This window comes from Capricornis sumatraensis, chromosome 14, assembly GCF_032405125.1.
Source record: "Capricornis sumatraensis isolate serow.1 chromosome 14, serow.2, whole genome shotgun sequence".
Lineage (NCBI taxonomy): Eukaryota > Metazoa > Chordata > Mammalia > Artiodactyla > Bovidae > Capricornis > Capricornis sumatraensis.
The window spans coordinates 75,596,339-75,618,450 of NC_091082.1; the positions used below are offsets into that span (position 1 = coordinate 75,596,339).

At 39.2% G+C, this 22,112-nt stretch overlaps 1 protein-coding gene across 1 annotated transcript in view; it reads right to left on the reverse strand.

Moving 5' to 3' along the window:
• Window positions 1-3,174: 3,174 nt before the first annotated feature.
• Window positions 3,175-22,112, reverse strand: part of KCNK2 (potassium two pore domain channel subfamily K member 2) — a 137,277-nt gene continuing 118,339 nt past the window's right edge. Inside the window, exon 7 of the mRNA XM_068986289.1 lies at window positions 3,175-3,492. Coding sequence (XP_068842390.1) covers window positions 3,175-3,492 — 318 coding nt within the window. The remainder of the gene's footprint in view (window positions 3,493-22,112) is intronic.

The window sequence follows — 22,112 nt, forward strand, 5'->3', positions numbered from 1 at the left end:
AAGGAAAACAGAAGTTGATCTAGGCCTCCAGTTCTTAGGCGTAACTATCTCAAATATTCAGAATGTCTACATTTTTTTTTCTGGTGTTCCATGTAAAGTTTTCTTGATCTCTTTGAACTCCTAGCCTTCAGAATCAAAGCAGTCTACAGGTTTTTTTATACATAGTGAGATGGGATTTAGTTCTTCATGTATGTCATATGTTCCTTAGAATTTGAGAAAGAAACCAAGCCTTATGGCCTGTTGTTTTTTTGAAGGTCATGACATATTATTCAATCCCCTCTTGGCTTTAGGAGTTTCACTTTTTCCTATAGTGAAAGAATGAAATATTATTGGGAAAAAAGGCTGTGTGACATGAACTATGGTAGTAGAGTACATAGATTTATGTAATAAATTAAAAGAACTCCAAAATAATCATTTTACAGTTACTAGTTGTACGGCAGGTAAAAAGCCTTGTCTAGAATCCATGTCTGATTCCAGATAAGAGAGTTCCTAACTCTTGCTGGGCTTGGTACTTTTTGTTTTCAAATAAGGGCAAAACCACTTATTCTTAAACTAGTCTGTTTTAAAAATAAACTCATAGGTTATGTCAAAATGTTAATCAACGTTCTCTCCACAAGAGGTAAACAAAATGAAGCTTGAAAAACAAAATTGCTACGATATGTACACACTTCCTTAGATTTCCCTCAATTTGAAGGATAATGTTGGGGACCAGTTTTAGGATATTTACTGAATAGCAAGGTGCTTGGGAATGAAAAATTAAATTTATGTAAGCTATTGACAAGGTATATAGTCCAAATATTTGGGGTATGAGGTCTAGAAGATTAGTTGGCAACTACCTTCTTTAAGCTTTAATACTGCCAGGATGTTTGACTTTTTTTTTTTTCCCTTACAAAACATTCAGGTGCCCATGTTCAGCATTCCAATTACTTCAGGCAGGTCAAGACAAGGTCTAACAATGACAAAATAAGACATTGACATAACAATTTAATAGAAACAATCTTGAATTTATATGTTCTTTAAAATATCATATTTCAAAAGTGAAATTTCAGGGTTAATTTTTTGCTTAACAGCCACTAAGAAGAACATTTGCATGTGTTTAACAAGGGTGGAAATACTGCATCAAAAATATTTCTTGAATACTGTGAACAAAGGAGCCACAAAAACTCAGCATGGACTGTGACATCCTGGAGTTCTGCACAGCCAGGACCAGATCCAAACCCTCAGTAGCAAGCAGGAGACTCAGAAGATGCTGACTTTAATTACAAACTTTATTTGTCAACACAATTCACAGTTTATACATGGTGCAATCCACCATATGAACTTTCAGAATAGTTATCGAGGAAATGGGTGTAGCTTTCCTTCTAAAAGAGCCTGATTTTCCAAAATTTTGGTTAGAATTCTTAAGTTTATAAAAGTACCGTCAACAAGTTAGCTGAATATTTACATTTCTAGCTTAAATTTTGAAAAATAAGCATCTGTTAAATGTTCCTTTTTTTTAAGATCCTGGATTTATTTTTTAAGACCCTAATATGAATGCCACTTATTCAAATACTCCCACCCCCAAGAATAAAAGTCATGTTTTGCAATTATATTTAGGGAAATCATTTCCTTTCTGTGTTTTAAAAGTTTTATTTACAATGTACAGCAGATCTATGTATGAAAATAAAAGAAGGAGGAGCGATCTACTAGGTGCCTTTACTGAATTTCTTCTGAATCCTGAAAACCTCCAAAGAGTTGCAGGATATAAAATTAAACTCAAGAGGATTAACAGCCTTTTCTATCTTAAAAAAAAAAAATGCTCTCAAGATTTAAATTGTGCTATAACAGCTTTTTCTCTAATGTCAGAGATGAATTATGCCTGCAATCTGCATTTTTCCATGTGCAAAATCACAGTGATCCAGTTTCAGCTTCTGCTCTCACACTCAGCCACAACTCCAGAGGTACACCCACAGAAGGCGAGGGCCATGCCCAGCTCTGCCTATGCATCCCCTCCCCTCACTGGGCACAAGTTACCCAGGGAAAGAAAACCATATAAGCCTTTCATACATCAGAAAACAGATAGATGCTGGCAGTATAATGTTTATTAGCAAATGCTTATAACACATTGTTTGGCTCTCTTCATGTCATCTGAGTGGCAATTCACACCAATTGTCTAAATTCATCTTCAATAATATCCATTTTAACAGTTTTCTTTTGTCAGATCACTTCTGGATATATATAGATAGATAGATAGATTTTCTTCTTCCACCTTTAAAAAATGTGTGTGTATATATATATATATATATACACACATACATAGTTAGTAATAAATGATAAGTTTTAAATACTGCCAGGAAAAGAAGGGACTCTTTGGGAGCAGTCAATTTTACTGGCCTGGTAATTACACTGTATACATGTACCATTGGTACCCGAGTCAAATAAATACTCAGAGGGGCCATCTTTGCACCTCATTTCTCTGCAGTGCCTATAACGCTAGGGTTTCTGAGTGTTGCTTCAGTGTCCATTTAATTTGGCCTCTATTCCTTCTTCGGGTATCATCACTTGGGTCATTTTACACACTTGTTTCCAGCAAGGTATGGTATTCAAACGGGAGTTGCGGGGAAAAGGACTGTAGAGTTGAGCCTAGGGGTGGGGCAGGGAAGGAGAAACCACACTTAGCTAGAGAGGTTCTGTTTCTTCATAAGATAAGGCACTGACAGAAAATTTCTTAGGTAAAAGGCTGCATAAGAATTTCTTGCCATTTACAAAAAGAAATGTTGTCATCCATAAATGGTCCATATCTAGGCTCAGTTAGGTAGACCCTGAAAAGTAAGGACTGATCCCTCAAAGCTACATTATTACCAGAAACAATTATAATTCATTCTGAGGCCTTATGGCACGTTAGGAAAAGGGAGCAAAACAGTCTGGGCACAAAAAAGGCATCAGACATCGCTTGTTTTACTCCACTTGTCAAAGAAAGTGGACTGTTCAACAAGCATCATCAAAAAAAAAAAAAAAATAGTGCTGGCTCAGAATTCCAAATTCTCTTGATGGCAGATGACCATGATGGGTGTATCTATTTTTTCCCCCCTTTGGAGCTCATGCACAATTTTAAAAATGCTACCAGCAACAGTCATAAAGAGCATATAGAAGTCCTCACCTAATTGCTATGCCTGAGGCTCTTCAAAGAGAGGGCTACTTAATGTTCTCAATAACAGCGATTTCCTCGCCCGCACAGTGTGGTGTCAGTCCGTTCAAATAGATACTTTCTGTTTTCAGTAAGGAAGGCAGGACATCCCTCTCGCTGGCCAGGTGGTTCACGGACAGGGTCCTCCTACAGGGAGTCAGCTCCTGATTGTGGTTTCCAGCCAGTTCTGCAGAGAGCTTCCGCTTAATGGAGGTGGCGCGCTGGAACTTGTCATAAATCTCCACGCTCAGCCGCCTCCTGGTTTCCTTGAATTCAGCCGTGACGTTGGCTGTCCACTCAGCAGCATGGGCTCTGAACTCTCCCACCTGGAACACGCATGCAGAGAAAAGACAGACACACCAATAGGACAGTCAGCATTCTGTGTGCTTTATCCTCTGATCATTGTATTTGGAAGCTTTGAAAAGGAGGTTGTAGCTTTTTGTAATAGGAGCCATCTGAGAATTGAGGTCACTGTGCAATTTGTGAAGAGCAAGATTCTATTTTATACAGATACAACTCTAAAAATGAATCTATGAACTTAAACTCTATTAACCAAATTATATGAGAGGTACTAGATGTCCTTGTTTCTGGAGATGAGTCCTGTCACTGATGCTATAAAAAGGCAATCTCTAACTTTTTAAAATTCTGTGAGTTTTTTTTTTTTTAATTTGTAATTTTAAGAAGTATTTGAATGTGAAGAAGTCAAGAAGACATAGGAGAAGCAGCAAGACAGAGTAAAAGAGCCTGGAACGTGAACCCAGGTGACTTGGTTCTCATAGCAGCGATGCTATTTGCTCTGGATGTAAACACAGATTTTAGAAACCAGAAATGGTGTGTGCAAGAACTCTGAATTCAACCCCATACTTGTCACTTAGGAATCCTCTGTTTACTAAATAAACAACAAAATGTTTTGTCTCTGCTTCCAGGGAAAGCAAATAGAAAAGGACTGACAAATTTATTGTGAGGCCCATTTGGAGAATTTCCGAGAAATAGTTCCTCAGTGAATGTCTATGGAATTAATTAATGTAACCTGTCTGAGCGCCCATTTCATCAGTTGTTGAAGGAATTCATAGGGCCTGGACTCCATCCTAGGCCTGTTCATGCTGATCATGCTCGGCCACCTTTCCAATGGACTCTGAACTCTGTGTTTAGTGCCTATGAAAACGACAGAAGGATCAGACCCCCTCCAGACAGGGCAACCTTGAAGATCGTATCTAGGTTACTCATTGCCCAGGAGAAAACATACACTAATCACCCTTTCCTCCAGACAGGCCATAAATTTTTCTGTATCTATCTGAGTGTAACCTCGGGCTTATTGATTATTGGCCAATTGTTTGACTGTTTGAGCACATGAGCACATAGCACGTGAATGATGGGGTTACTGGGATTGTATTTTCCTTGGTTTATGTAAGTCTCAAAGAATTTGGGGTGGTGGGTTCAGACATGTGCACATGCGGTATAAAAGATTCTCACAAATGCTGGTCGGGGTCCTTGGCTAAGAGGAGACTCTGCCCTGGGCTCGCCGGTGTAATAAACTGCACTCCACTGTCTGCATTGTCCTTCTGAGTGAGTTTGTTTCCTGGAACGCGTGGCTATAACAGAACAGGCATCTTTACAGCATATTCCTAACAAGATGGTTGGACTAATGTAGTTCAACTGCAATGTAGCCTTTGTTTGAAGGTTAAAGAAAAAAACATTGCCAAGTCCTAACCATGTGGCCCTAAAGAATCTGCCTGCAATGCAAGAGACTGGGGTTTGATCCCTGGGTTGGGAAGATGCCCTGGAGGAGGGCATGGCAACCCACTCCAGTATTCCAGCCTGGAGAATCCCATGGACAGAGGAGCCTGGTGGGCTACAGTCCATGGGGTCGTGAAGAGTTAGACACAACCGAGCGATTAACACTTTCCCTTTCAAGCATGTGCATAATAATGTTCTCTCTGACCTCTTTAAAATGATTCTGTACTTTAGTGACCTAAAACAGAACAATGACCAATCCCATGATAAACTTTTTCTTAATCAACAAGAACTCAGTCATCAGGAAGACTTCCTAGAATAATCTCCTAAGGTGGACAAGTCCCCCATCCATCATCGGTAGCACTGCTGCTTTGGGGGCCCACTTCACTCACTTTTTAAATGATGTGGGCACCTCCTGACCTGGCAAGTGAATAACTACAGCTTTGTTTGGTCTTGTGTTACCTCTGTCGCTTTTTGTTTTAAATTTTGATATGGGAAACATAATTGACAGTTTCTGCTATAGTTTGAATTCCTAAAAATTCATATATTGAAATCCTAACTCCACAGGTGATTGTCTCAGGAGGTGGGCCATTTGGGAAGCGGTTAAGTCATGAAGTGATGCCCTCATGAATGAGAGCAGCATTCTGACAAAAGAGAATCTAGAAAAATCCCTTACCCCTTCCACCATGTGAGGACATAGCAAGAAGGTTCTGGCTCCAAACCAGGAAGAGAGTCCTTTATCATGCTGACACTATGATTTTGAATCCCCAGAACTGTGAGAAATACACATTGTTTATAAGATCCCCAGTGTGTGGTATTTTGTTATAGCAGCCTGATGGAACTAAGTGAGATTCTAAATATTTACACTGAAAGTCATAGATATGTGTGTGGGTTGTGGGGTGGGGAGGGGGTGTTACACAAGATGGAACTGTTCAAATATCATTGGAAGGTGGCACATAGCAGATCAATTCTTCTGCATCCACCCATAATTACATACATGCATGCATTTCATGATCTACTTTTTATTTTAAAAAAGTCCACTTTCTACTTGTATTGTCCTAACAAGGAATAATTGCTTGTTTTCCGGATCTGGTTTTGGGAAAAAGCAAAAATGGAAAAATGAGAAGTTCGTGGCACACATAATTCGCAAGATCAAGCATTCCTTAATCACTGAGGCATCTTAGAGGGAACCTACAGGAAAAGAAGTGCTAATTTTATAGGAATTCAGCCTGAAGATTCTTACCCCTCCCATAAGGGACTGTGCGTGACTGCACTTAGCTCCAAAAACAATTATTGAAAGTTTAATTCTGTTTTGGGGAAACTCTCTGGTTAGGCAGTATCGATCAGTGGTTAGAAATGCTGAATCACTCCAAACACACTTATAAATAAACCCTCCAACTGTTTATACTCTTTTTCTGTTTGCCCAGCTGTCTTTTTTATTAGACTAAGCATTTTTGAGTCTAGGGTCTATACTATATTCATTGGTGTATATAACACATCTAGTGTCTGGAACAGAAAAAGCACTCAGTAGAAATTTGATGAATTGCACTGAATTAATAAGTAAACACTATTCATAAAGTTTTGAAATAAATATCTTTAACGTAAAAAAGTTAAGAGATTCAGTTGTTTCTCTATCAGTTTTGATTTAATTTTAAAGACTTAAAATTGCCGTATGCTTACAGAGAGAAACTGATTAATATGGTCTTGAACAAAACAGTTGTCATTGTCCAACATATCATTAAATTCTCCTTGTTTACATTACAAATAGATGATCTCAAGCAGTGTGAAATTTGCTGTTTAAAATAAAACAATTGCTATTGATGAAAAACTAAACATTCCATCTGACTTTTATTCCCATCTTACCAATGATTTTATTTAAAAGGAATTAACCTTTTCTATTTGAGACTTCATAATTTTCTAAGTATAAAAAGAAAAAATACTAATATACTATTTTCTATTATGAGCTTATATTAATAGTATGGTTCATATTATAAAGAAAAGAGCTAACAGTCTACATATTTGTTTAAATAAATGTTTGTGAAAAGTGTAAGAATTAACTACTGTATTCAATTTCCTCCCATAAATGACTGGTTAACTAGAAATAATCACTTTCTTAGAGGACATCCATCTGAGTAGGCCCCTAAATCATGCCTCAAATCTGGAGGCACTGTCAAAACTGATGGACCTAAAATTTGGTCTATTCTCTTTTTGAAATTAATTTTTATTGGTGAATTGTGATTTACAATGTTGGGTTAATTTCTGCCATACAGCAAAGTGAATCAGTTATACCTATACATATATCCATTGCTTTTTAGATTCCTTTCCTGTATGTCATTACAGAGTATTGAGTAGAGTTCCCTGAGCTATATGGTAGGCCCTTATTAGTTATCTATGTTATATACAATGGTGTGAATATGTCCATCCCAATCTCCCAATTTAGAGGGAGGGATACATTTAGAGTTTGGGATGAACAGATACACACAACTATACATAAAACAGATAACCAACATGGACCTATTGTATAGCACAGGGAACATTACTCAATATTTTGTAATAACTTATAAGGGAAAAAATCTGAAAAAGAATAGATACGTGTATATGTATGATGGAATCACTTTGCTGTACACCTGAAACAAAAACAACATTGTAAATCAACTATACTTCAATAAAAATCCTCTTATTGTTAATAATAGATTTTGTGTATCTAAAATGCAGGTGTTAATACTTTTATTTGCTAATTTTCTGCCTCCTACAACTAGGATGTAAGTTCTATGTATATCCCAGCACCTAGGATAGTACCTGGTATGTGGCTGACTTCTAAGAAATACCTGTTAAATGAACGAGTATATGGCCCCCAAATTCATGTTCTCTGTCATCGCGCAGCTGAATGATAACTAGAGCCATAGGATAGCATGCATAGCACCACTGGTCTTTCTTCTTTGTTCTAACCTCATTCCTCCTCCCTTTTGGTGACCATTAATATTTTTGCAAAAATGGTCTTATATTAAACATATTGTTTTGCAAATGGATTTTTTTCACATAACCAATTTTAGTCTTTTTTTTTTTTTTCCTATGAGTAGTCATTATACTACCTCATGGAGAAGGACATGGCAACCCACTCTGGCTACAGCCCATGGGGTCACAAAGAGTTGGATACGACTAAGCGACTAACACACACACACGCACACACACACACACACCACCTCATAGTTTATACTAGCTTCCTACTGAAGCGACTTAGCAGCAGCAGCAGCAGCATTCCACGGGATGATGAATGTGGCATGCCCCTGTCGATGAATAAGGGTTTGTTTTTCATTTGTCTTTTTTTGCTATAGAAAATAATACTTCAGTGAATATTCTTATACCCATATCTTGGTTAATGTGATCAAGTATTACTAGAAGTGGAAAAACTGTGTCAAAAGACACATATATTTTCAGACTTTGAGGATGCTGAAATTTCCATCTAATCCCTACTGTCTTCAGACTCAAGGTTCCCAGTCACCCCACTATTTCCTCTTTTTGCACACTGAGGTAACCTCTGTCTTTTCACAGCAAAAAACGCACCAGATCATGGAACCTGCATAGAAACTCTTTTCGAGATTTTAATCATCTCTATTGTGACTGGAAATTTAATTGGTCATAAAAAATTGACTGAAAAGTGAAAGCTTTCCTTAACTTCATCTGATTTTTCTCCAGAAGCAAGTTTCTTAAAGTCACCATGATCACTCAGGTTGCACTAATGACACACAGCTTTCTGCAGAGCAAGGTGCTTCCACAAATTAGTGATTCCTGCAAATTAGTAAAAGCCTAAATACAAGTAAAGCTCAGACTTGTCTGAGTTCATAACTCTTTAATTTCTCATCTTTAATTGCACTCAATCTCTGGCAGACGCTGGTAGAATACCGCTTCTAGGGACAATGTTGTTTTTTTTTTTTCCCCCTAATTTTTCTGGAGTTCCCAGGGGTGGAAATGCCATCTCTGGAGGTCATAAGGGCTGCAGCTGGAAATGTCATCAAACAGGGATAGGAGGGGTTAGCAAGAGGGGAGAAGAAGCCTCCAGTTCCAGCTCTGTCACTTAGCTGGGTGCCTGCAGCCAAGCAATTTAACCTTTTTTGAGTTTCAGATTCCTTATCTATTAAATAAGGTTATAATAATCTATTTCACAGGAGAAACAAACGGTGTGTGTGTGCATGTGTGTGTATGTGTGTGGGTGTCTGTGTTCTTACAACATAAAGAACTGCACAATTAGTGATTATGATGATAACACTGGGTAATGATGATATGGTTTGCTAAAGGCACTTAAACAGCTTAAAGAAAAGTACCAGATACAGAATAAATGATATAGAATTGAAAAACAATGAGACATTTTCCCCTGGAATATAATTCGCAGGTTCTAAGCACCCAGGGGCAGCATGGTCCAAGTTCTGTGATACTCTCACCAGAAGTGCTACAGAAGGACCAACCCAGAGTTCTGGAGATCTTTAAGGCATGAGGTGCTTGAGAATGGAGACATACATAAAAATTCAATTGGCCAATCATCCCAGTCAGAGACACTGAATGAGATATTTCATCACTCAAATGAATGTCACGGCAAGAGATTGTTTGTGTTGGCCTTATCCTCATTATTACAACTAAACAAATACTGTAAAATATAATAGTGAATTTATTGTATCACTCAATAAACATGTATAACTCATAATAAATGGACTCTCATTATTAATATAGGTCTACGTGGTGGGAAGGAGTAAATTTTGCATGCACAGATAAGAGCCCACTATGTGCTGGGCATTGTTCTTTTAAATAATATGAACTTATTTAATATTTACAACTGTGTGGGGAAGATTTTTATTATTTCACAGAAGAAGTTGAGGCTAGAGAGGTTAAAAAACTTTAGACACACAATGAATATGCCAGGATTCAAATTTGGAGGTCTAACTCCAGCATATTGTTTTGCCTCACCAGGAAAGTCTTGTTAATTCTGAAGGATAAACATCTTTGGGAGGAGTGCAAGGCAAATTCACATTATGTGGAAATCCACCCTATAGCAGGTTATTACGGTGAGGATCTACCACCATAATTTCCGAAAGATATTGAAAAGAATGAAAATTTCTTCATAAAAAAATGTACTAGGAGCACTTACCAATTCAATAATGAGATCTATTTCCTCTCTATTGTGCCCTTATTTTTTTGCTTTTGCTATTCCTGGCGATACTAGACTAGGAACACAGCAATTCAAACTCAAAGCAAAAAAAAAGAAAAAGAAAGAAAAGAAAGGAGAGTCTCTCAAAAACAAAACTAAGGCCACCAACATAGTTACTTATTCCCATTTGTCTAAAACATTCCTGACCTGAGAGAACTGTCTATACCAATGAATTCATTATTCATAAAATAGCACATCGTATCCTAACGAACAGATTCATTTTTTTAAATGATGATAAAATTATACGTTCCAACTCTGAAGGTGCTCTTTTGATTTCAAAGACGTTAAAAAAATAAGGTCCAGAGATCAGTACATTTATATAAGTAAATTTTTCCTCCATTGAAATGTTAATGCTTATGGATAATTACAATGAATCCTTATGCATTAAAGCATGTTTGTTTCATCAGGTTTTTAGAAAAATTGTTCAAGAACTTATTCAAATACTGAAGTATGTCATCTCCCTAAAACTAAGCAAATCTACAAACAATAATAACAAAGCTGAAGACTCCAACATGAGCAGAAATAGCTCCTAGGGGATTGCCTGCAGCTCATGCACGTGACTCAAAGAAGAGATCTTCCTCTGTATTCCATGTATTCTTTTTTTTTTTTGTGCTAATTTTTTTTTAATTAAAGACATTGTTTTGTCATTGATCCTAGACAGACAGGTACTCTCTCTCTTTTTTTTTAATTTTAAAATCTTTAATTCTTACATGTGTTCCCAAACATGAACCCCCCTCCCACCTCCCTCCCCATAACATCTCTGTGGGTCATCCCCATGCACCAGCCCCAAGCATGCTGTATCCTGCGTCAGACATAGACTGGCGATTCAATTCTTACATGATAGTATACATGATAGAATGCCATTCTCCCAAATCATCCCACCCTCTCCCTCTCCCTCTGAGTCCAAAAGTCCGTTATACACAGCTGTGTCTTTTTTCCTGTCTTGCATACAGGGTCGTCATTGCCATCTTTCTAAATTCCATATATATGTGTTAGTATACTGTATTGGTGTTTTTCTTTCTGGCTTACTTCACTCTGTATAATCGGCTCCAGTTTCATCCATCTCATCAGAACTGATTCAAATGAATTCTTTTTAACGGCTGAGTAATACTCCATTGTGTATATGTACCACAGCTTTCTTATCCATTCATCTGCTGATGGACATCTAGGTTGTTTCCATGTCCTGGCTATCATAAACAGTGCTGCGATGAACATTGGGGTACATGTGTCTCTTTCAATTCTGGTTTCCTCGGTGTGTATGCCCAGCAGTGGGATTGCTGGGTCATAAGGTAGTTCTATTTGCAGTTTTTTAAGGACTCTCCACACTGTTCTCCATAGTGGCTGTACTAGTTTGCATTCCCACCAACAGTGTAGGAGGGTTCCCTTTTCTCTACACCCTCTCCAGCATTTATTGCTTGCAGATTTTTGGATTGCAGCCATTCTGACTGGTGTGAAGTGGTACCTCATTGTGGTTTTGATTTGCATTTCTCTAATAATGAGTGTATTTTTAACATTCACTTAATTCTCACAGCCCGGCAATCTGATTTAGAAGAAAAGAAAGAAAATGGAGTGCTACAAACGGTAGCTTGCCTTCTAAACGCTACTGGAAATGCTCTCATCCTTGTGACTAAATGGAGTTGCACCATTCTCTGTCCCTCTTTTGCCTGGCCTTTGTAGCAAAAAAAGGCATTGGTGAAGACTCCGTCCCTCCCAGTCAGTCTTTGCTCTTAATTTCCAAATCAGTACATTTTCATGTTTTTCTTTTCTTTTTTTAAAACCATTCAGGTTAATTCTCTATCAACCTAGAGGGATCATTTCCTTTCACCCTCCTCTACCTTTGTACCTTAGGCTTGTATTCTTCTCATTTCCCCTGGATAACCATATCCTTCCAATCATGCCCATTAAAATCTATTTGCTGACAACTCTCAAATATGTATTTCTAGATCAAGTCTCCCTACTGAATTCTGTATCTGTAAAACTGACTGCTTATGAAACAGCTTCAGTTTAGATGGACCCCAGGCATCTCAAATACAGCACATTCCCAAATGAAATCCTTTAACTTCTTAAACCTGTTCTTAACTTAATTTCTTATCACAGTGAATAGCACCATTAACCAGCAAGTTTCCTAAATGGAACTTCAGTGATAATCCTTTATTCTTCCTCTCACCCAATCAACACCAGATCAACCCAAAGTCTTGCTGATTTACCTCTTTCTAACTATTCCACGTACTTCTCTCTGTTCCCACTGCTAACACTATTTATCCATCATTTTGTCTCATCTATATTATTTCAGCAGCTTCCTAACAAGTTTTGCTGACCTAAGTCTATCTCCCTAATGTCTATTCTTCACACAGCAGCCAGAGTGCCCCTTAATAAACACAAATCAATCAACTATTTCACTTAGTTCAAATTCCTTCAGTTCAGTTCAGTTCAGTCGCTCAGTCGTGTCTGACTCTTTGCGACCCCATGAATCACAGCACGCCAGGCCTCCCTGTTCATCACCGTCTCCCGGAGTTCACTCAGACTCACGTCCATCAAGTCTGTGATGCCATCCAGCCATCTCATCCTGGGTCGTCCCCTTCTCTTTCTGCCCCCAATCCCTCCCAGCATCAGAATTTTTTCCAATGAGTCAACTCTTCTCATGAGGTGGCCAAAGTACTGGAGTTTCAGCTTTAGCATCATTCCTTCCAAAGAAATCCCAGGGCTGATCTCCTTCAGAATGGACTGATTGGATCTCCTTCCAGTCCCAGGGACTCTCAAGAGTCTTCTCCAACACCACAGTTCAAAAGCATCAATTCTTTGGTGCTCAGCCTTCTTCACAGTCCAACTCTCACATCCATACATGACCACAGGAAAAACCATAGCCTTGACTAGACGGACCTTAGTCGGCAAAGGAATGTCTCTGCTTTTGAATATGCTATCTAGGTTGGTCATAACTTTTCTTCCAAGGAGTAAGCATCTTTTAATTTCATGGCTGCAGTCACCATCTGCAGTGATTCTGGAACCCAAGAAAATAAAGTCTGACACTGTTTCCACTGTTTCCCCATCTATTTCCCATGACATGATGGGACCGGATGCCATGATCTTTGTTTCCTGAATGTTGAGCTTTAGGCCAACTTTTTCACTCTCCTCTTTCACTTTCAACAAGAGGCTTTTTAGCTCCTCTTCACTTTCTGCCATAAGGGTGGTGTCATCTGCATATCTGAGGTTATCAAATTCCTTAAAGTACCTCATATGTTTCAAGGCTTACCTACTGTTCCAGCTCAATCCTCACTCTCAACCCTCTCAAAAGTCTACTCCTGGGGCCATTCTGAACATTTGTTATTTAATTTTTATTGAATTTGTTATAATACTGCTTATTTGTTTGTTTGTTTGTTTTGCTGTTAGCAGTGAGGCATTTGGGATCTTAGCCCCCCGCTCAGGGATTGAAGCCACACTCCCTGCATTGGAAGGTGAAGTCTCACCTACTGGACCACCAGGGAAGTCTCTGAACATTTCTTTCATTTACTCAAACTTGCCACTCTTTCTTGTCTTTCATTCATTCATTACTTACTATTTTCTCTATCCAGAATGCTGATTTCCAGTCTTTCTCTGGGACAGTGTCTACTCATCCTAAATTAGACATCTTTATGGGGCCATTCTCTGATTCTCTAGACATCAGATCACTTGATATCTGTATCTACATAAGCCTGTACTTCTGTACTTCCCTGACATTACCCTCATCACAACTTATTACAGCTACAAATTCAAATGCTCTTTTGGCTTCATGTCCATGGAAATTTTCAGGCGAGAATACTGGTATGAGTTGCAGCTTCTTTACTGCCTGAGCCACCAGGGAGGCCCTTTCATGGTAATAGAGAGGTTTTGTCTGCCATGTACTATTCAGTATTCTCAGAACCTGGAGGAGTATACATGTGGAAGTTCAATAAACATTTGTTAGACAAATGAATATCAATAACCTCAGATCAACAGACGACACCACCCTATGGCAGAAAGCAACGAGGAACTAAAGAGTCTCTTGATGAAAGTGAAAGAGAAGAGTGGAAAAGCTGGCTTAAAACTCAACATTCAAAAAGCTAAGATCATAGCATCTGGTCCCATCACTTCATGGCAAATAGATGGGGAAACACTGGAAACAGTGAGAGACTTTATTTTCTTGGGTTCCAAAATCACTGCAGATGGTGACTTCAGTCATGAAATCAGAAGATGGTTGCTCCTTGGGAGAAAAGCTATGACAAACCTAGACAGCATATTAAAAAGCAGAGACATTACTTCGCCAACAAAGGTCCATCTAGTCAAAGCTATGGTTTTTCCAGTGGTCATGTATGGATGTGAGAGTTGGACCATAAAGAAAGCTGAGCACAAAGAATTGATGTTTTTGAACTGTGGTGTTGGAGAAGAGTCTTGCGAGTCGCTTGGACTGCAAAGAGATCAAACCAGTCCATCCTAAAGGAAATTAGTCCTGAATACTCATTGGAAGGACTGATACTAAAGCTGAAGCTCTAATACTTTGGCCACCTGATGCAAAGAAGATCCTGATGCTGGGAAGGATTGAAGGCAAAAGGAGAAGGGGGCGACAGAAGACGAGATGGTTGGATGGCATCACCAACTCAAAGGACATGAGTTTGAGCAAGCTCCAGGAGTTGGTGAAGGACAGGGAGGCCTGGCATGCTGTGGTCCATGGGGATGCCAAGAGTCGGGCATGACTGAGTGACTGAACTGAACTGAGACGAATGAATGACAATCAATCATGGTTTGAATATACACTCCAGTGAAACAGAGTCTGCTTCTTAGTGACTGTACTGGGATAATCTTGTTTACCTCGGGAGGGAGACATGGCCAGGTTTATTTGAAGTAAAGGTTCACAGCATGTTTCCTCAAAGTTTTTAGTCTTTGGAGAGCTTCCTCAGCATTCTAGGAAGCCTATGATGCTGCCAATGTCTTCTTTCACAGTGAAGAACATCATGCTTCTTGTACAGATCCTCCCTTAAACCAACCTTCCTTTCCTTTCCCTTCTCCTTGTGCGTGCATGGTCAGCCAGGTCCAGCTCTTTGTGACCCATGGACTGTAGCCCACCAGGCTTCCCTGCCCAAGGAATTTTCTAGTCAACAATACTGGAGTGGGTTGTCATTTCCTTCTCCTTGGGATCTTCCCAACATAGGGATTGGATCCATGTCTCTTGCATCTCCTAGTGCCGGCAGGCAGATTCTTTACCACCAGCGCCACCTGTGAAGAACTTCCCTTCTCCTTGTGTGTTAGTCACTCACTTGTGTCCGATTCTTTGCAACTCCTTGGATTGTAGCTCACCAGGCTCTTCTGAGCATGGTATTCTCCAGGCAAAAATACTGGAGTGGGTTGCCATTTCCTTCTCCAGGCCCTCTCCTTCAATTAGTTCAGTCACTCAGTCGCGTTCAATTCTTTGCAACCCCATGAATCACAGCACGCCAGGCCTCCCTGTCCATCATCAACTCCCAGAGTTCACTCAAACTCATGTGCATCGAGTCGGTGATGCCATCCAGCCATCTCATCCTCTGTCGTCCCCTTCTCCTCCTGCCCCCAATCCCTCCCAGCATCAGGGTCTTTTCCAATGAGTCAACTCTTCACATGAGGTGGCCAAAGTATTGGAGTTTCAGCTTCAGCATAAGTCCTTCCAATGAACACCCAGGACTGATCTCCTTTAGGATGGACTGGTTGGATGTCCTTACAGTCCAAGGGACTCTCAAGAGTCTTCTCCAACACCACAGTTCAAAAGCATCAATTCTTCGGCGCTCAGCTTTCTTCACAGTCCAACTCTCACATCCATACATGACCACTGGAAAAACCATAGCCTTAACTAGATGGACCTTTTTTGGCAAAGTAATGTCTCTGCTTTTCAATATGCTATCTAGGTTGGTCATAACTTTCCTTCCAAGGAGTAAGCATCTTTCAATTTCATGGCTGCAGTCATCATCTCCAGTGATTTTGGAGTCCCCCAAAATAAAGTTTGACACTGTTTACACTGTTTCCCCATCTATCTGCCATGAAGTGATGGGACCAGATGCCATGATCTTCATTTTCTGAATGTTGAGCTTTCAGCCAACTTTTTCACTCTCCTCTTTCACTGTCATCAAGAGGCTTTTTAGTTCCTCTTCACTTTCTGCCATAAAGGTGGTGTCATCTGCATATCTGAGATTATTGATATTTCTCCTGGCAATCTTGATTCCACCTTGTGCTTCTTCCAGCCCAGCATTTCTCATGATGTACTCTGCATATAAGTTAAATAAGCAGGGTGACAATATACAGCCTTGACATACTCCTTTTCCTATTTGGAACCAGTCTGTTGTTCCATGTCCAGTTCTAACTGTTGCTTCCTGACCTGCACACAGATTTCTCAAGAGGCAGGTCAGGTGGTCTGGTATTCCCATCTCTTGAAGAATTTTCCACAGTTTCTTGTGATCCACACAGTCAAAGGCTTTGGCATAGTCAATAAAGCAGAAATAGATGTTTTTCTGGAACTCTTTTGCTTTTTCTATGATCCAGCGGATGTTGGCAATTTGATTTCTGGTTCCACTGCCTTTCCTAAAACCAGCTTCAACATCTGGAGGTTCACAGTTCAGGTATTGCTGAAGCCTGGCTTAGAGAATTTTGAGCCCTTCTCCTTACTGGCCTCTTAATCTTTCCTATTGTTCTTATCATTCTGCATGATAATACCTTAATAGATTTATCCTGGATCCTGGGCTTCCCTATCCTCAAGGGATGTAACCTTTTGAAAGATAAAGAAGGTTCAACCTTTTAACTTTAGAAGAATCACTAACATCTTCATCACTAACTAGCAATCCTTATGAAGCATCTAGGGCTTCTCTGGTGGTTCAAAGAATAAAGAATCCGCCTGCAATGCAGGAGACCCCAGTTGGATTCCTGGGTCGGCAAGTTCCCTTGAAAAGGGATAGGCTACCCACCCTTGTGGCTCAGCTGGTAAAGACTCCACCTGCAATGCGGGAGACCTGGGTTCGATCCCTGAGTTGGGAAAGATTGAGAATGTTTAATATTTCTAAATCATAACTTTAAAATGTTTACTATATCTTATTATACACCTGAGTGTGATGAAGGATAATTCCCTGTTGTGTTTTTCATATTTGTTAACAGTTTCACTCCTCAAAGTATGCTTGTCCCTACCCCTGGTCAATCTTCATTGGAGTAGTCATTTCTTAGTAATAAAAAGTACAACATGAACTTAAGAGAATTTTCTGTGTTCTCAGTTTGAAAAGAGTATTTTAAATAGTATGTCTTTTAAATGCTTGATCTTTAACTGCATCTATAAGGTTAATTTCCTCCAAACAACTGTACAAAACATCAGCAAAATGTTTTTACCAAGAGAGTAAAGCTGACTTTTGAGCAAACTCCGGGACACGGTGAAGGACATGGAAGCCTAGCGTACTGCAGTCCCTGGAGTCGCAGAGTCGGACACAATTTAGCGACCAAACAACAAAAAATATCTGACTTGCGGGGAGCAGTACTTTTTTACACTTTCCTTTTTTCCCTCTGATCTGTTTCTCAGCCATATTTCTTTGACAGGAAGTCTTAATGCTACTTTGACTCTTGATAAGAGGTAAACCTGTGAAATTCCTCAAATTTAGAATAATTCTAACCTTAATCATTTATTTACATTAACTCTCCAGTTCACTATGACCCTCAGAATCACCCCAAACTTCACCATCTTGAACAAATCTTTAGCCCTCTGTACCTTTCCCTTATATCGGAAAGCCTTATATCGGAAAGTGTTCTCTGCATCAGCTTTTCACCAGAATTATAACTACCCACTTTGCCTAACTATTTACTAGCTTTGAATTTCTACGATCCTCTTTATAGAGATTTGGGTTTTGATCATTAATAGATGAGTAATAATAAAAATATGCTAATATTCTAAAGTACCCATTTCCAAAGATGGGTATCTCAGCAATTATTTGCAGGCAGCTACTTCCAAGTAGAAACTGGTGGCATGATTTGGAAAGCTGGCAACGGCAACTCTGCCGGTCCTCTGTGATAAGATAATTCAGATTTTCCTTCCTTAAAGTCCCTCCCAATAATCATTTTCCTTGCATCACTCCATCCCCATTATCACTTCATGTACAAGAACATTTTTTTTTTTTTCAGAGCTACAATCTTTTCTAAAAGATTTTTCCCTGGAGATCTTACCCTGCCTTACCCATATTTTCTGTTCTAATTGGCTTTACTTTTTCTTCCTATGTGCACTCAATTAACTATGAATAATAATCACTCATTATAGGCAAGCTAATCCCTCTTATGGAGTCATAACTGGATGAGGAAATTTTTTCTGAAATGTTGGAAGGTTTTTGTAAAGTTTTCACAATTACCCACAGCCAACTCAAATATTGGATAATACTTTAGCCTCAAGTTTTCTTTAAAAAAAAAAAATTCTATTTACAGGCAGAACTGATCAAAGTAGCATGAATAGAAAACCTTTTCCCTAAGGATATAAAGCAAAGCTGAACATTTAGTATTTAACAGCCATTAAGTAACATCCTTCGCCAGACATAACACTAAGAGGTTTTTCTTGTCTTTGACCAATGTTTTTTCCTGACCCTTTGGACAGTGGATTTTAATTTACTCCTCTCAGTAATCAGAAACTTATCTACCTTAATGACTTGAGGAAAGTTAAATATTACAAGCAAGTAGCTGAGTTGAAATCATCCCTCTGGTTAAATATGTAAAAATAATTTGAAGCCTACTTTGTATTCCAATTTCAAAGGTTGCCTAGACTATAATTTCTGACAATTATCATTAATTCATTTTCCGAAGTATTCCCATTTCGTTGTATTGTTGAACTGTACTATTAAAAGAACAATTCAAAGTATTCTCTTTATCAACCAGGTTAAAAAAAAAAAAACCACACACCCAACAACTGAAAGGATTACAAAGTGTCACATTATCTTGACAGAACAATACATGATGTTTTTCTCTCGTTTTCAGGAAAGTATATGTAATATTCATAAGTTCTCCTTAATCTAAGCTATCTTTTGTAGTTAGCAATTTCTCCACTTCTTAATACCACACATATTAACACAACTGTGTAAAGATTAAGTACAATAGTTTTAATTTAAAAAGTCAAGAAGGATAATAATACTAATACCATGATTTTATCTTTCATAGAAAATTGCAAAAGGATAATGTATATTATTAACTGCATTAATAATAAGGTGGGGTTGTGAAATCAGATACTCGCTTGTTGTACAGTAAACTCAGCTTCTTAATTATTGTTACTGTAGTGACATACTCGGAGAAGGCACCCGACTCCAGTACTCTTGCCTGGAAAATCCCATGGATGGAGGAGCCTGGTAGGCTGCAGTCCATGGGGTCGCTGAGGGTCGGACACGACTGAGTGACTTCGCTTTCACTTTTCACTTTCATGCATTGGAGAAGTCAATGGCAACCCACTCCAGTGTTCTTGCCTGGAGAATGCCAGGGACGGGGGAGCCTGGTGGGCTGCCATCTATGGGGTCGCACAGAGTCGGACACGACTGAAGCGACTCAGCAGCAGCAGTGACATACTGGTTCAATCCCGTCCCTGGGATTCTCCAGGCAAGAACACTAGAGTGGGCTGCCATTTCCTTCTCCACTGAACACCTCTGAAAGCTTCCCCCCGGTCTGGGGTTACTTTAACAACCTATATTACAGAGCTCATCCAACTTAAATAACATTTTATTATGTTATAAAAATATGGGAATTAAAATTCATGAAGCAAAGTAATTTACATACGTTTTAATACAATCCTCCACATTTTTATATGATTGAGTTACAGTAACTAGATATGTGTCTGTTAGTAAGTGTGGACACTGTATGATGGAGGGGGGTGATTTTGGGGGGTGGTGCTGGGCGGTGGTCATCATCTGTTTGTTATTTAATTCCTTAAACTAAACGTGTATAGTTGTGCAAAAAAAAAAGAAAACACCCATTCAAATGAAAGGATGGGCTGAAAACCTTACAGGCACTCTCCACAAAATATCTTCATTGTATAATTAATAAAACCAAAACACGTAATTACACTTCAAAATTCATTTAGGATATCTGGAGTTAACAGTAGTTTGCCTATAACAAAAGGGTATTTTATGTTCCTATAGGAATGCAAGTTGCTGTTTACTCCCTAAGTCATGTCTGACTCTTTTGCGACCCCATGGACTATAACCTGCCAGGCTCTCTGCCCATGGGATTTCCCAGGCAAGAATACGTTGTGGGTTGCCATTTCCTTCTCCAGAGGATCTTCCCAACCCAGGGATCAAACCCAAGTCTCCTACACTGGCAGGCAGATTCTTTATCACTGAGCCAGCAGGGAAGCCATAAGGAATATGAGACCTGTGTATTAAAAAATAGCTTTGCTTCCCTTCTTCTTGCAGTTTCCTTTCTAAACAAATGAGCCCCAAAGCAGTTAGATGAACAGAACTGCAGAGACATCAGTGTGACGGGTTTGGGGAGGGGGCCTTGGTACCAGAATGAAATGTCAGAGCTAGATCAGCATGAAGGGAGCACCCACACAAGGAGTGGCACCCAGTGTGGGGTTCAGAGCCTGAGCGGGGTAAGGAGGACAACCCCACAAGTAAGTCCAGGGTATACAGCTGGAGAGCAAGCAGGAGAGAGAGAGCGTCCCTGGGGCTGGGAGTGGGTGCAGCAGAGGCAATTCAAGCCTGGCTATATACAGGAAGAAAAAAAATATTGGGAATAACAAGGATTAGGTATTTTACTGTAAGAGGAAGTAATTACAAATACAAAAAAGGCAGATTAGAAGGAACTCCTGTGTTAGATTGGAACTGGGAATATCAGTTTGAATTCATGATTTTCTCTGTAATTATTATTTTTTTTAATAGAAGTATATAAGGCTTTCCTGGTGGCTCAGTCAGTAAAGAATCCACTAGCAATGCAGGAGACTACAACACATGAGACGCAGGTTCGATCCCTGGGTTGGGACGATCCCCTGGAGAAGGAAATGGCAACCCACTCCCAGTATCCTTGTCTGGAGAATCCATGGAGAGGGGAGCCTAGCAGCTGGTGGGCTACAGTCCTTGGGGTCACAGAAGAGAAGGGCATGATTTAGCAACGAAATAGCAACAAACATAACTGACATATTGGTCTCTTGTGTCTCCGCATGGCAGGTGGATTCTTTACCCACTGAGCCATCAGAAAACCCCCATGTAATAGTCATAGTTAAATGTCAGTGTTTAAGTTCACTGATAATTAAATCCCTTGAAATTAACCTACAATGAAAAGTATTTAACCTAAAATAAAATATTTTAGGTTTTAACTTAAAAATATGTGTGGGCAGACCCCACTTCTCAAAATACTTTCAGGGAATTCACACAGACTGTTGTTGTGGACCAGCATTTTGTAACTATGGTATCAGGCAGCAATGAGAATAGGTTTTCTCCTACCATCCATTCCCTTCCCCTCCTCCAGAGACAGAAGTTGTGATTCACTTCTTTATCCTCCTTTTCACCTTTTTGTCCTTCTCTATCCCATAGTTTAGGAAGAGAATGTAAATATTTTTTACATTCCAAGAACATGATTGATTCAGGAAATGTCACCCAACCATGAGCTTTATGAGTTAGTCGAACCTCTTAAAACTGTATATGCACTTAGGATTTGAACATTTTTCACTGTGAAAGGGGATCAGAGCTCTTAACAAACTCAAAGAGGATGTGACCCACTAAAAAGGTCATAAACTCCTGCTCTATTAAGTAAATTCAACACTGATGTTTATAAGTAGAATCTTCCTTACTAAAAGTGGAACATCATTCAAAGCACTATGTTTTCTAAGTTTCATGGTGTGTACTGTTTTATGTCAACTGCCTAACACAGTACAGGCATATTGTAAACACTTCTAAATTTTTGCTGAATAAATGTCCCAGAAGCCAAATGAATTTTAGATGTCATAAGGAGGTGGGTAGATAACAGAGGAGAGGATGGTAGACAGGATTATGGAGAAGGCTATCAATTTCAAATGAAGTGTGCCATGACACAAAG